The sequence below is a fragment of the Neophocaena asiaeorientalis genome, unplaced genomic scaffold, assembly GCF_003031525.2.
Source record: "Neophocaena asiaeorientalis asiaeorientalis breed wild unplaced genomic scaffold, Neophocaena_asiaeorientalis_V1.1 scaffold504, whole genome shotgun sequence".
NCBI classification, from domain to species: Eukaryota; Metazoa; Chordata; class Mammalia; order Artiodactyla; family Phocoenidae; genus Neophocaena; species Neophocaena asiaeorientalis.
The window spans coordinates 7440685-7451750 of record NW_020174438.1 but is presented as its reverse complement, the minus strand read 5'-3'; the positions used below and the strand labels follow the sequence as shown (position 1 = coordinate 7451750).

The following is an 11066-nucleotide window of genomic DNA, read 5'->3' as shown; positions in this document are numbered from 1 at the left end:
GACCTCCATCCTGAACACCACTACTACCCTGAAGGGCCACACATGTGACAAAAATACAGACAGACTTCTTGGGGCCCTCACCTTGGAGATGACCTTGAAGCCCAGTTTGGTGACAGCCCCCAGAAAGGTCCGAACATCTCCAAAGCGGCTGCTGACCTCAGCCACTTTCAAGAGACCCCTGAAAAGGATGGAAAGTTCTGGGTAAATGCACAGACACACGCATGTGCACATATGCATGCATCTGTTTCCTGGGGACTCCTACCCTGGCTTCAGCACTCGATTTGCCTCCTCTAGGAAGTCTCTGATGTTGGTTCCCATCAGTGAAAGGCAGAACACAGCCACGTCTACAGATTCATCCTCCAGAGGCACCTATGGAGGGTGAGAGTATTGTATGAAGTACACACTACGGGGAGGAGAAAGCCAGCACCGAGTGCTAGGGGTGCCGGGCAGAGAGGGCATGTTAGAGATTAGCCCATGAAGTTTGGGCCTAGGGCACAGGCCAGATACGTGGAAGGAGTGGGGTTTACCTGGGCCATGTCACACACAGTGACCCGGGGGTCCAGAGAGGCCAAGTCGAAGCAGTGCACAGGGTTCCGGATACTTGAAGCCAGGCGGCAGTCCCCACAGCCAAAGTCAGCCACCACCAGGGACGCAGGCCTGGAAGTGGAAGGCAGGAACAGCTCACTGGTCTGGTCTGAGCCCGTGACTGACACACCTCGCTTCTCACAATGCCCAACTCCCACTCACCGCTGGTGAAGATCCCTGGCAATGCGGTCCACTGGCTGCAGTGGCCACTTCTTGACTTGGCTCTGGAAGCCACGGTGGTAGAGGAGAAAGGCCTCAGGGTCTTCCTGGAAGAGGCGCTGCGCAGCACTGCTGGGCCCTGAGTACAGCTGTTCATTGAGGTAGCGGAACCGGGCACCATCCAGCCGCTGGGCCATGCGGGCTCGCAGAGCCTCCGCCCGGGCTCCATGGCTGTCTGGACTGGGGGCAGGAGGCACCTCTGTCTCCTCTGCGGCGGCTGTGGCTGGGGCCTGCTCTGGCGCCTGAGGAAGCCGAAACTTGTTCTTCTGTCTACGCTTGTTCTTCTGCCGGTTCCGCCACTGCTTGCGACTCAAGGTATGCGGAGGATTAGAGCAAGGGGTCTCAGGGCTTGGCTTGGTGGAGTCATTCGCAGCACTAGAATTCCAGGCTTTGGAACCTGCAGGGAGTGAGATGGGAAGGCATATTTGGGGCAATATCCCCTGAATTCAGAGGCTTAGCAAGAGACTAAACCTGAGACAGAGGTTGTGGCCTAGATGAAAGTACTTCTTATTCCCTAACCCCAAACCTAGTGGTGGCAGATAACCTCTGTCATATTTAGGATCAGCCGATCCCCCCTCCCTGTCCCACATGCACTAATACCAGTTTGGTCAACATTGTCCAGGGGCTGGGCAGGATTTGAAGGGTCCTGTTTCTGGCATTTCCTCTTTCTTTTCTCTTCTGCAGCAAAGTCATTGCCAAGAAGAGCCCCTTTGTGGCACTTCTTCTTTTCCACTTCCTCTTCCTTGGAGTCACTGCTAGGTGGGCCCTGTTTTTGACGTTTCTTCTTCCTTTTCTTCTTTACTTCAGGAGAAGTGCTGGCAAACAAGACCTTTTTTGGGAGTTTCTTCTTTCTTTGCACCACCTCCTCCTCGTCCTCCTCGTCACTGCCAGGCAGACTCGGGGGCTGCTGGGGAAGAGATGCTGCCTCCAGGGCCCGTAATGTGGCCAAGAGCTGGCGGTGCTTGGAGCCCTGGGGGAAAACAAGGTATGAGAGCAGGGGCGAGGAGAATGGATGGGGCCTGGAGAATAAGAAAGGAGAGATGGGGACCTCATTCAGACACTGGTTAGAGGCATATGGATTATTCCCAGTCAACTTAACTTGTCATGAAGACTGCCAGACCCTGAAGAACTTTCAAGTCGCCATCCCAAGGAGGGCAGAGAAATCATCCACCCCACTTTCTTCATTGTGCAGATGAGGTAATGGGCTTCCCCAGAGAAACGTTCTCTGCACGTGATTTTCCTTCCAAGCTACAAGATCAAGGCCAGGGACCAGGAGTTCCAACCCTCACGCTCAGGCTTCTACCTCTAACTAATACCTTTTTATAAAAGTTAGGAAGGTTTCTGAAAACAAGAGTAACGGGATCACACGTGTGTGTATTAAAGGTGCCTCCTTTAATAGTTGTAGTGTAGAGAACAAACTGAAAAGGACAAGCTGTAGACAGAGGCCAGTGGCACAGACTACAGCAATGGGTTGAGGGGTTGAAGAGGAGGGAATAAAGCGGACAGATTCCATGTTGGAGGCTGACCGAAGTGTAGAAAGAGCCTGAGCAAGTGCAGCAGCCCTCACATCGGCAAAAGCTTAAAGGAGAAGGTCTGCTGTCTGGGAGGCCATTCTAGGTTGAAGTCCTACTGGGTGGTCCTAAGCCAGGCACTTATCTTGGAGCTCCCCTCAGCACCACCTCCCTTTGAAAGGTAGTACTGACAACCCTTCAACGTCGTTCACTCTTGCTCTCTCCAGTCTCCACACAGCACCCAAGGACCTTTTCAAAATGCAAATCTGAAGAAATCATTCCTCTGCTAAAACACTCCACTGGCTTCTCTCTATCTTTACCGTATGCAAAGCTTCTAATCTAGCTCTCCAATTTCTACAGCACCCCCTCTCACTCTCTCCGTTCCAACTACACAGATTATTTCTGTGTAGGTGTGTGACCCTAGCAGAACGTGCTCTCTCACACCAGGGTCTCTGCACGTGCTTTTCCTTCCAAGAAACCCTCTTTGCTTCACTAACTTCTACTCACCAAGTCTCTCTCAGTTCCAACGTCACTTTCTTTCGGAAGTTCCGGGATTTTCGGGCGGTCGCAGGCGCCCCCCTCCCCCTAATACACATGCGGCGCGCCCCATCTCTGGGATCCAGCGGGGTCCGTTCCGAGTGCCCCTGCGGGTCCACTCACCTTGATTTGCGAGTCGGCCGTGGTCCGAGGCCGTAAGGCTACAGACCCGAGGTCCGCGACTACCGGGGCCTCCTCGGCCCACTCCGGCTCCTCGAACATGGGGTTGGGGAGAACGAGGTCGCGCGGTCCACCAGCCTCTCCACGTGCCCAGCCAGTCTCCAGGAGTCAAAGCGCTCAGAGCCTCCAACACAGGGCCGGAAACCAAAGAGTGAAGGCTAAGGCGGCTAGAGCAGCCGGCTCAGCGCCGAAAACCATCGAGTTTAGACACTGGTGGGCTAGAAGGTCAAGGAAGGCGGGCTGGAGGGCTGGGGGAAGGAGGCCCGCGCTAGCCAGAGAGGGCCAGGGGCGGGGCCGGGCGGCGGGCGCGGCCGGACGGGAGTTCCCCGGAGAAGGCTCCTCCAGCCCGAGTCCCGGTGAGTGTGGGAGCACCCGTGCCCCCTCCCCAAGTCTCGAGCTCTACCAGGCGGTCACCCCTCACTCCGCCTACTCCGTTCTGAGTGGGGAACGAAGGCCATCCCCGGGAAGGACCTCCGATCCCCTCCCCCAGGGTATAGGGCGCCTAAACTCCCCCCTCCCCCCAGCTCTGTCCGCGGGTAGGGTCTCTGTGCTTGCTCTCTGACATCCCTTCGGGAGGTACTGCCTCTTAATCACCCCCTACTTCGCCCGACCCGCCTTTCCCTCGCGCCCAGGGGACACAGTACGGGATCATCCCGCTGCCCCCCTAACCCCTTCACAGACCTCCAGTAGCCGGGGACGCAGACCCCCACCCCAACACAAACACTTCTCTCCTTTAAGGGACAAGGCTTGGGGCTCACCCCCCCCCTTCCCTGGATCCTTCTACAGTCCCCACGCTTTCCCAATCGAGGGGACTCAGCGCCGGGACGCTGCTATGGACGACATTTTCACTCAGTGCCGGGAGGGCAATGCGGTTGCCGTCCGCCTGTGGCTGGACAACACGGAGAACGACCTCAACCAGGGGTGAGCTGAGGTGGCTGGTGGGGGAGAGGAAGGGTAAAGACATGCTCCTCTCCTTGATGTGGGGTGCTCACGTCTGGTGCGGGCTGCTGACTTTCCTATCCAGTGTGATGAGGGCTAAGCACAGCCAGTCAGCGGGGCAGAGGGTCTCCACACAGGAAGCTGTTGTTTGAGCTGAATCTGGACTGAATAAGAATTTCACAGGCAGAGGCTGCAGAGAACTTTTCTAGCCTCAGTAAACTGCATGGGCAAAAGCTAGGGGGCAAGACACCCAGAAGAGGGTGCCCAGAAATTGTCCGGAGTTCCATATGGCTAGAGGATAGAAGACCTCTGTGGGCTTCTGTGGGCTGAAGCACTGGGTACAAGCGGAGAACGACAGGAGATAAGATTGGAAAGGTCTGCAAGGGTCAGCCAGATCATGCAACAATATTTAGACTATAATAATGCATTTATTCCAAGAACAAGGGTTTAAAGCCATGTAATGATATGATGAGACTGTCCATTTGTTAAGTGTCATCTTGGATGCTTTGTGAAGAGCAGGTGGTGATGTGAAGAGTGGCAGCAGAAGTGGTGATAGCTTGTACTGGAATTGGGGCAGGTAAAAAAGAAAAAAATGATCAAATTCCTGAAATCTTTAGGATAAAGAATTGGTGAGACTTGGTGTGGGAAGTGAGGAAGGTCAAAGATGATGACCAGGGTTCTGGCTTGGGCACTTGGGTAGATGGTGGTTCCTTTTACTGACATGGACAAGACTGAAGGGTGATGAGTTCCACTCTGGACATGTTAAAGTGACAGTACAGTGAAGTGGAAATGTTGAGTAGGCTGTTGGATTTCAAGAGAGCGATATGACTTGGAGACAGATTTGGGAGATATTAGCATGTAGGTGGCACCTGAAGAGGAGGGTGTGAAACAGAGGGGATGAGAAACCTACAAGACCAAAAAGGAGCAACTGGAGGTTGAAGGAGAAACAGGAAAATATGCTAGTAAGGCTTGGAGAAGTGAATGTTTCAACAAAAGGGGAGTGGTCAACGGTACTATAGACTGCTGAGAGGTCAAAGAACTTGAGCACTTTAAAGTAACCACTGAATTTACAATTAATTATATATTTGATGATCTCTGTGAGGGCTGTTTCAGAGGAAAACAGGTGAAGAAACTAGACTAGGTTCCTTCATTTAAAGAACTATACTGAACTTCTGTGCTGGGTGCTAGAGGTCCAGAATCAGACATAATGCTTGCCTTCAAGGCAGCAGCCCTGTGACAGGTTGAATGGGAGGTAGAGAAAGTGAATGTAGACAAGTTCTTTAAGGCTGGCTGAGAAAGGAGGACAAGAAAAGCAGTAGTGATGTTGATTCAGGATGGTGGATTTTAATTTTATTTTAAAATTTTAGTTTTTGAGGTTGGGAAGATTTTATTTTTTAGGTTTGAGAGGTAAGGATCACCTGTCATCTTCATCCAGGCTTTACAGGTTTCCATTAGGCTCTATGCTATTTCTCCATAATTCGCAGTCACTCCTTCCGTTTTTCATATAATTCTTCAAAGGGTGCTCTGATAAAGACAGCGAGCGCAGTTAGTATTTTGTTGGTGGGGTTATAACGGGTCAGGTGAGGTTGTCCAGTGAGCCTGGCATCTAGGAAGACTCAGCAGCCAAAAGGTGAAGGGGTGGCATTAGCGTAACTGGTGCTGGTTTGAGTAGATAGGGCCCAACTGGCTATATGCTGGATATGAAGTGAGGGTGAACTTCCTGCTGGCCTCTTCAGGACTAAAGTTCAGGTTCTGAGGTGACCGGCGGCCTGACAGTGGGCAGAACCCTTGTGCCTATACTCTTGCTCTTGCTCTCAGGCTCTGGCCTGCTCTGGGGCTACAGACTGCCAGAGGCTGATAAGCTGGGGCACAAATTAAAGAGCTGGGATGCAAAACTGACGGATAGGCAGGGGGTGGTGATTGCTTTAGGAAGAGGAAAGGGAAGACCCACCTCCCAGGAAAGGTTTTGGCTATCTTTGGGAGCAGAAGAGGGCAGCTGTGGAGGGAAATCTAAGTTAAAGGCCACACCCACCACCCACATTGGCTGTGTGGACATCTGGGTGGCCCGCGGTGGCGGGTCCAGGCCCCGCCCAGAGCCCGCACACGGGAAGTGACCGCAGCACTAAGGCATCCCGAGGCTGCCGGCCCAGACCACGGACTGCCCCCCTGCTCCGCCCCTTGGATCTGCAGCCCAGGACTGGAGGGAATTTCCTTTTATGGCCCCAGGCTGTCAGGCCGGCCTAGCTTCCACACAGTTGGGTTTTTTTTGTTTGTTTTTGTTTTTTGTACATTTCTTTTACTTTATAAAATACAAGTTCTTGAGAAAAGAAAAAAGTCAGGTGTAGCTTTCTTTCTAAAGAAGCCATTCTCATTTTCTTGTTTTCTGTGCCCAGGATTGCTTGAGTAGAGGAATCCTGTCTTATGTGGTGGTATCTACTTCATCATGAATGACTTATCAAAAGCATTTCTCCTTTTCATTATAAACCCTTCCAAACCATCATTTTAATTCCATTCCCTTTTTAGATCTTAATTTCAGTATCAGAACCAATCAGTAAGCTTGCTTCCTCTCCCATGAGCTGCGGCTTTCCTTTTCAAACCTACTCCTCCTTCCCATTAACGTGCACTGAACAGCTGCCGTCACTCCTTTCTCTCAAGAAGCTTACAGTCTAATAGACAAGACAGGCCACTAACAGATTTTTACAATCCAGTGTGACAAGTACCGTAGTAGGGGGATGTGCCAGATGCAGCGGAAAATAGAAAGGACCAACAGATGTTGCAAAAGGGGTGCAAAGGAAACCAGATGCAGAATGTTACCATGTAATGAGGGCATGCCAGGGAAGAAAGGCTAGTGGGAGTTGGTGATGGAGACAATGAACCATGTGGATTTGTTGGGATTTCAGGTAGTGGTTGGTTGGGTTTGAAGCTCAAGGGAAGGTCTGAATTGGACAGCTTTGGGAGTTGCTGGCATGAATGAGAATCAAAGTCCTAGAGGTAAAGTTTCTCAGGGAGAGTATGAAGAGTGACTATCAGTTTTTTTTTGTATCAAAGCCTTTGCCCCCATCCCACCTCCAGATCAATGACCATTGCCCCTTCCTCAAAGGGACGATCATGGCTTCTCCCCCTTGCACTGGGCCTGCCGAGAAGGCCGATCTGCTGTGGTCGAGATGCTGATCATGCGCGGGGCACGAATCAATGTGATGAACCGTGGGGATGACACCCCTCTGCACCTGGCAGCCAGTCATGGGCACCGTGATATTGTACAGAAGGTACGTATGAACCCCTGCCTCTGTCATCTACTTGACGTACCTGCCTGGAAGTCAGCCATAGGCACTATAACATACCATAGAAAGTATGTATACTCTTCTCCCTCCTTGCATGCCTCAACACACATCTCTCATTTGGGACTGACTGTACCTTCTGCCTCTTTCCGTTTGGCCATGGGGACCAGCTGCTGCAGTACAAAGCTGACATCAATGCAGTGAATGAGCATGGGAATGTGCCCCTGCACTATGCCTGTTTTTGGGGCCAAGATCAGGTGGCAGAGGTGAGTACTCAGGCCCAGAGTTCTGGGATGGGTGGGAAGCAAAGTCTGAGCTTGAGTGGGAGATTCTAGGACCCTCAACCCATCCTATGAGTACTGCCCAGTACTCTCGACATTCACAGGGTTTGTACTGCATCTACATTGATGGTTGGTTGTGACTGCCCTCATCACAGCCACCTTTTAATTACAGGACCTCGTGGCTAATGGGGCCCTTGTCAGCATCTGTAACAAGTATGGAGAGATGCCTGTGGACAAAGCCAAGGCACCCTTGAGAGAGCTTCTCCGAGGTCTGTCCCCACCCACCGCTCGTGTCTTATCATGTTTCAACCTATCTCCTCCCACCACACAACAGCTGAGGCCAAGAATGTTTGTCTCTCTTCCCTAGAGCGGGCAGAGAAGATGGGCCAGAATCTGAACCGTATTCCATACAAGGACACATTCTGGAAGGGGACTACCCGCACTCGGCCCCGTGAGTCAGTTGTGAGGGGAGGGGTGGTGATAGAGAATAAGCCTGGGCTCCTGGGGCTGGGTGAGAGGGAGGGTGGTTAGAGGGAAGTACCTGACCTGCCCGTACTCTCAGGAAATGGGACTCTGAACAAACACTCCGGCATTGACTTCAAACAGCTCAACTTCCTGGCGAAGCTCAATGAGAATCACTCTGGAGAGGTGACCCCTGCCCTTGCCCTCCCACCCCCCGACACATTACCTGCTCTGCACTCATTTTAAGTTTTTCCTCCAGTTAGTGGGCAGGAAAGCAGTGGCCTTAGTTAAAGCCTTCTAACCCATATCTGTCCCTCAGCTATGGAAGGGCCGCTGGCAGGGGAATGACATCGTCGTGAAGATGCTGAAGGTTCGAGACTGGAGTACAAGGAAGAGTAGGGACTTCAACGAGGAGTGTCCCCGGCTCAGGTGCGGCAAGGCCTAAACTGGAAGCCTGGGTTCCAAGGAACCCTGCCCAGCACCCAGAGGGAGATCTTTTATGCTGGGTCTCAGCCAGGGACACTCTCTCCCTCTTCCAGGATTTTCTCCCACCCGAATGTGCTCCCAGTGCTCGGTGCCTGTCAGTCCCCACCTGCTCCTCACCCCACCCTCATCACACACTGGATGCCATATGGATCCCTGTACAATGTGCTACACGAAGGCACCAGTGAGTAGGGGATGCCAAATCTCGTCGTGGCGGGGGAGGGGAGAGAAGTGTAAGCCTCTCCAAACTATTTAACTCTTGCCTTCTCTTTTAGATTTCGTTGTGGACCAGAGCCAGGCTGTGAAGTTTGCGCTGGACATGGCAAGGGGCATGGCCTTTCTACACACGCTAGAGCCCCTCATCCCACGACATGCACTCAACAGTCGTAGTGTAATGGTGAGGTCACAACTTCGCTCCCGGCCCAGGCCCCAGAAGCCCTTTCCCTATCTAGAATAGGACTTACCTCCTTCCACACAACTATCTTCTCCTCCTCAGATTGATGAGGACATGACTGCTCGAATCAGTATGGCCGACGTCAAGTTCTCCTTCCAGTGCCCCGGACGCATGTATGCACCTGCCTGGGTGGCCCCTGAAGGTGAGTGAGTGCATTATATTGGGAGGCAGAGAAGGGGCAGCTCAGTAGTAATGGAAGGGAAGCAGAGACAGGATAGGCAGCTGGAACAGTTAAGTCCTGTCCCTCCAGCTCTGCAAAAGAAGCCTGAAGACACAAACAGACGCTCAGCAGACATGTGGAGTTTTGCAGTGCTTCTGTGGGAACTGGTGACACGGGAGGTACCCTTTGCTGACCTCTCCAACATGGAAATTGGAATGAAGGTGAGAGCACAACTGGATATACTTGTGTTGGGGGAATGGTGGTGGTAGTGACAATAATTGTAGTGGGGCTGGGCTCTTCCTACATTTGTTCAAATATACAGAATCCTGTCCTGAGGGCTAGAGGCCGCTCCCCACATGAGACTCAAGTTCTGAGACCCACGTTGTTTTTCCTTGTGCTTGCAGGTGGCACTGGAAGGCCTTCGGCCTACCATCCCACCAGGCATTTCCCCCCATGTATGTAAACTCATGAAGATCTGCATGAATGAAGACCCTGCTAAGCGGCCCAAGTTTGACATGATTGTGCCTATCCTGGAGAAGATGCAGGACAAGTAGGGCTGGAAAGTCCTTGTCTGAACTCCAGAGGTGTCAGGACACGGTTAGGGGAGCGCACCTCCCCAAAGCAGCAGGCCTCTGGTTGCCTCCCCTGCCTCTAGTCATGGTACTACCCCAGCCATGGGGCCCATCCCCTGCCCCCATCCCTACCACTGTGGCCCAAAAAGGGAATGGGCTTAAAGCTTTTGTCACTTGCCACACGGTGTCTCCCAGCACGGGAGGGATCAGCCCTGCCTGTCACAATAAAGTTTATTATGAAAACAGGCTGGTGTGGGGACAAGGGGATGGACAAGTACATTTAGATTGGGTGGCTCAGGTGAAGTAGTGCGGCTTCTTCACATTGATGCCATACTCGCTGAGGGCAGGGGTCAAGTCCTCCATGGTTAGAGTGTACTTGCGGTCCTGAGGGAAAAGGGAAGAGCACCAACTGAACACAGGAATTCCAGAGTTCAATCCCAGGTGGGTGACCCTGAGTAGGTCTTTCACCTCCCCTAGGGCTTAGTTTCCCTCAAAGGGGTTTCAGTATAATTTAAGCCTCTGCTGCTGTAGGAGGTAATAACTGACTCAACGAGCCTCGCCTCACACCTTGCTCTTGCTTCGGGAACTGCCAGAGGCTGTGCCCTTCATTTTGCAGTGCTGTAGGGCATCGTTGGCAATATCTGAGATGAATTTCTGGGCAGCTAGGGAGATGAGCCGAATTCTAGAGAGAAAAAGATGGTGTGAGAAGGAGGTGGACAACAAACTCCACACAAGCACCCAAGGCTCTAACCTGCCCGGAGTTTACTCACATGCGTGGATCCGAGGCCTCAAAGCCAGCACGGTTCAAGTAGTAACCAGTCACTGCATCGGGGATCTGAGAAGTCAATCAGACGACTGTCAGTGTTAGCCCTGTGTACTGTGGGGCTGAGAGTGGGAGGGTAAGGGAAATGGAGGGCAAGCCTGGCTACCAGGAAGCTCCTCATTTGGGTGGGCAGAAGGGATAAATCACAAGAGCTAGTAGGGGAGTAAACGCAAGAGGACGCTGCAAATACAGGCGGCGTGGCAGAAGCTGACGTGACAGCGGGCCAGCAGCCTGTTCAGGCGGGAAGCCCACCGTAGGCGTGTAATCCTCCAGCTGCATCAGGAAGTCCACCAGAGGCGTGCTGGACACCACCGGCTTCACGTCTCCGTTGGCCGCGCTTGGCAGCACGTAAACCCCGTTAGACATGGCCCCCTCCGGGGGCGCCGCGCCGCCCGCCGTCACCGGAGCTGGAGGAGAACCAGCAAACTGAGACACGGAGGTGGGAGGCGCGGGGGCCCAGCTAGGTCCGCCTTAACCCTCTGCCCTCACCCGCCGCTGGGGCCAGCCCAAGGCGCGGCCCTCGCCCTCACCCGTCCCGGCCCTCACCCGCTCCGCGCCGCTCGGCCGGCTCCCCGGCCCGCG

At 53.1% G+C, this 11066-nt stretch overlaps 3 protein-coding genes across 8 annotated transcripts in view; 1 reads left to right on the top strand and 2 right to left on the bottom strand.

Moving 5' to 3' along the window:
- Positions 1-3270, bottom strand: part of RRP8 (ribosomal RNA processing 8) — a 24041-nt gene extending 20771 nt beyond the window's left edge. For 3 of the 4 annotated variants that reach the window (XR_003004807.1, XM_024757019.1, XM_024757018.1), the window contains exons 1-6: positions 2976-3270; positions 1405-1774; positions 748-1201; positions 528-657; positions 263-369; positions 82-178 (exon numbers count right to left, since the gene is read on the bottom strand). Coding sequence is in view for 3 of the 4 variants with exons in the window: in XM_024757019.1 (XP_024612787.1) it covers positions 82-178; positions 263-369; positions 528-657; positions 748-1201; positions 1405-1774; positions 2976-3074 (1257 nt within the window). In the remaining variant the exon portion in view is untranslated. The remainder of the gene's footprint in view (positions 1-81; positions 179-262; positions 370-527; positions 658-747; positions 1202-1404; positions 1775-2975) is intronic. The other variant, XM_024757020.1, reaches the window with a different exon arrangement.
- On the top strand, positions 1801-9906 carry ILK (integrin linked kinase). Of its 3 annotated transcripts, none has more exons than XM_024757015.1 (13): positions 1801-2001; positions 3771-3953; positions 7072-7237; positions 7420-7515; positions 7703-7799; positions 7898-7981; positions 8093-8178; positions 8312-8421; positions 8532-8659; positions 8751-8872; positions 8972-9071; positions 9180-9310; positions 9494-9906. In XM_024757015.1, exons 1-13 carry the CDS (start codon positions 1997-1999, stop codon positions 9641-9643), a joined length of 1458 nt encoding a protein of 485 aa, XP_024612783.1. In that variant the 5' UTR covers positions 1801-1996; the 3' UTR covers positions 9644-9906. The 3 variants fall into 3 exon arrangements, with proteins under 3 accessions (XP_024612783.1, XP_024612784.1, XP_024612785.1); XM_024757016.1 differs by lacking the exon at positions 1801-2001 and adding an exon at positions 3278-3388; XM_024757017.1 differs by lacking the exon at positions 1801-2001 and adding an exon at positions 3292-3388 and having other exon boundaries at positions 3819-3953.
- Positions 9875-11064, bottom strand: TAF10 (TATA-box binding protein associated factor 10; the record flags this gene model as incomplete). The annotated part of the gene is made up of 5 exons (XM_024756980.1): positions 9875-10045; positions 10229-10343; positions 10432-10496; positions 10737-10891; positions 11031-11064. Coding segments are annotated over 5 exons (459 nt in total), but the record flags the coding sequence as incomplete, so codon positions are not given.
- Positions 11065-11066: the final 2 nt, after the last annotated feature.

Excerpts from the sequence above, each read along its gene's own strand:
- ILK (XM_024757015.1), top strand. Across the intron at positions 7,800-7,897 it reads CTTGAGAGAGCTTCTCCGAG|AGCGGGCAGAGAAGATGGGC; the intron begins GTCTGTCCCCAC and ends TCTCTTCCCTAG. Across the intron at positions 8,873-8,971 it reads TCAACAGTCGTAGTGTAATG|ATTGATGAGGACATGACTGC; the intron begins GTGAGGTCACAA and ends TCTCCTCCTCAG.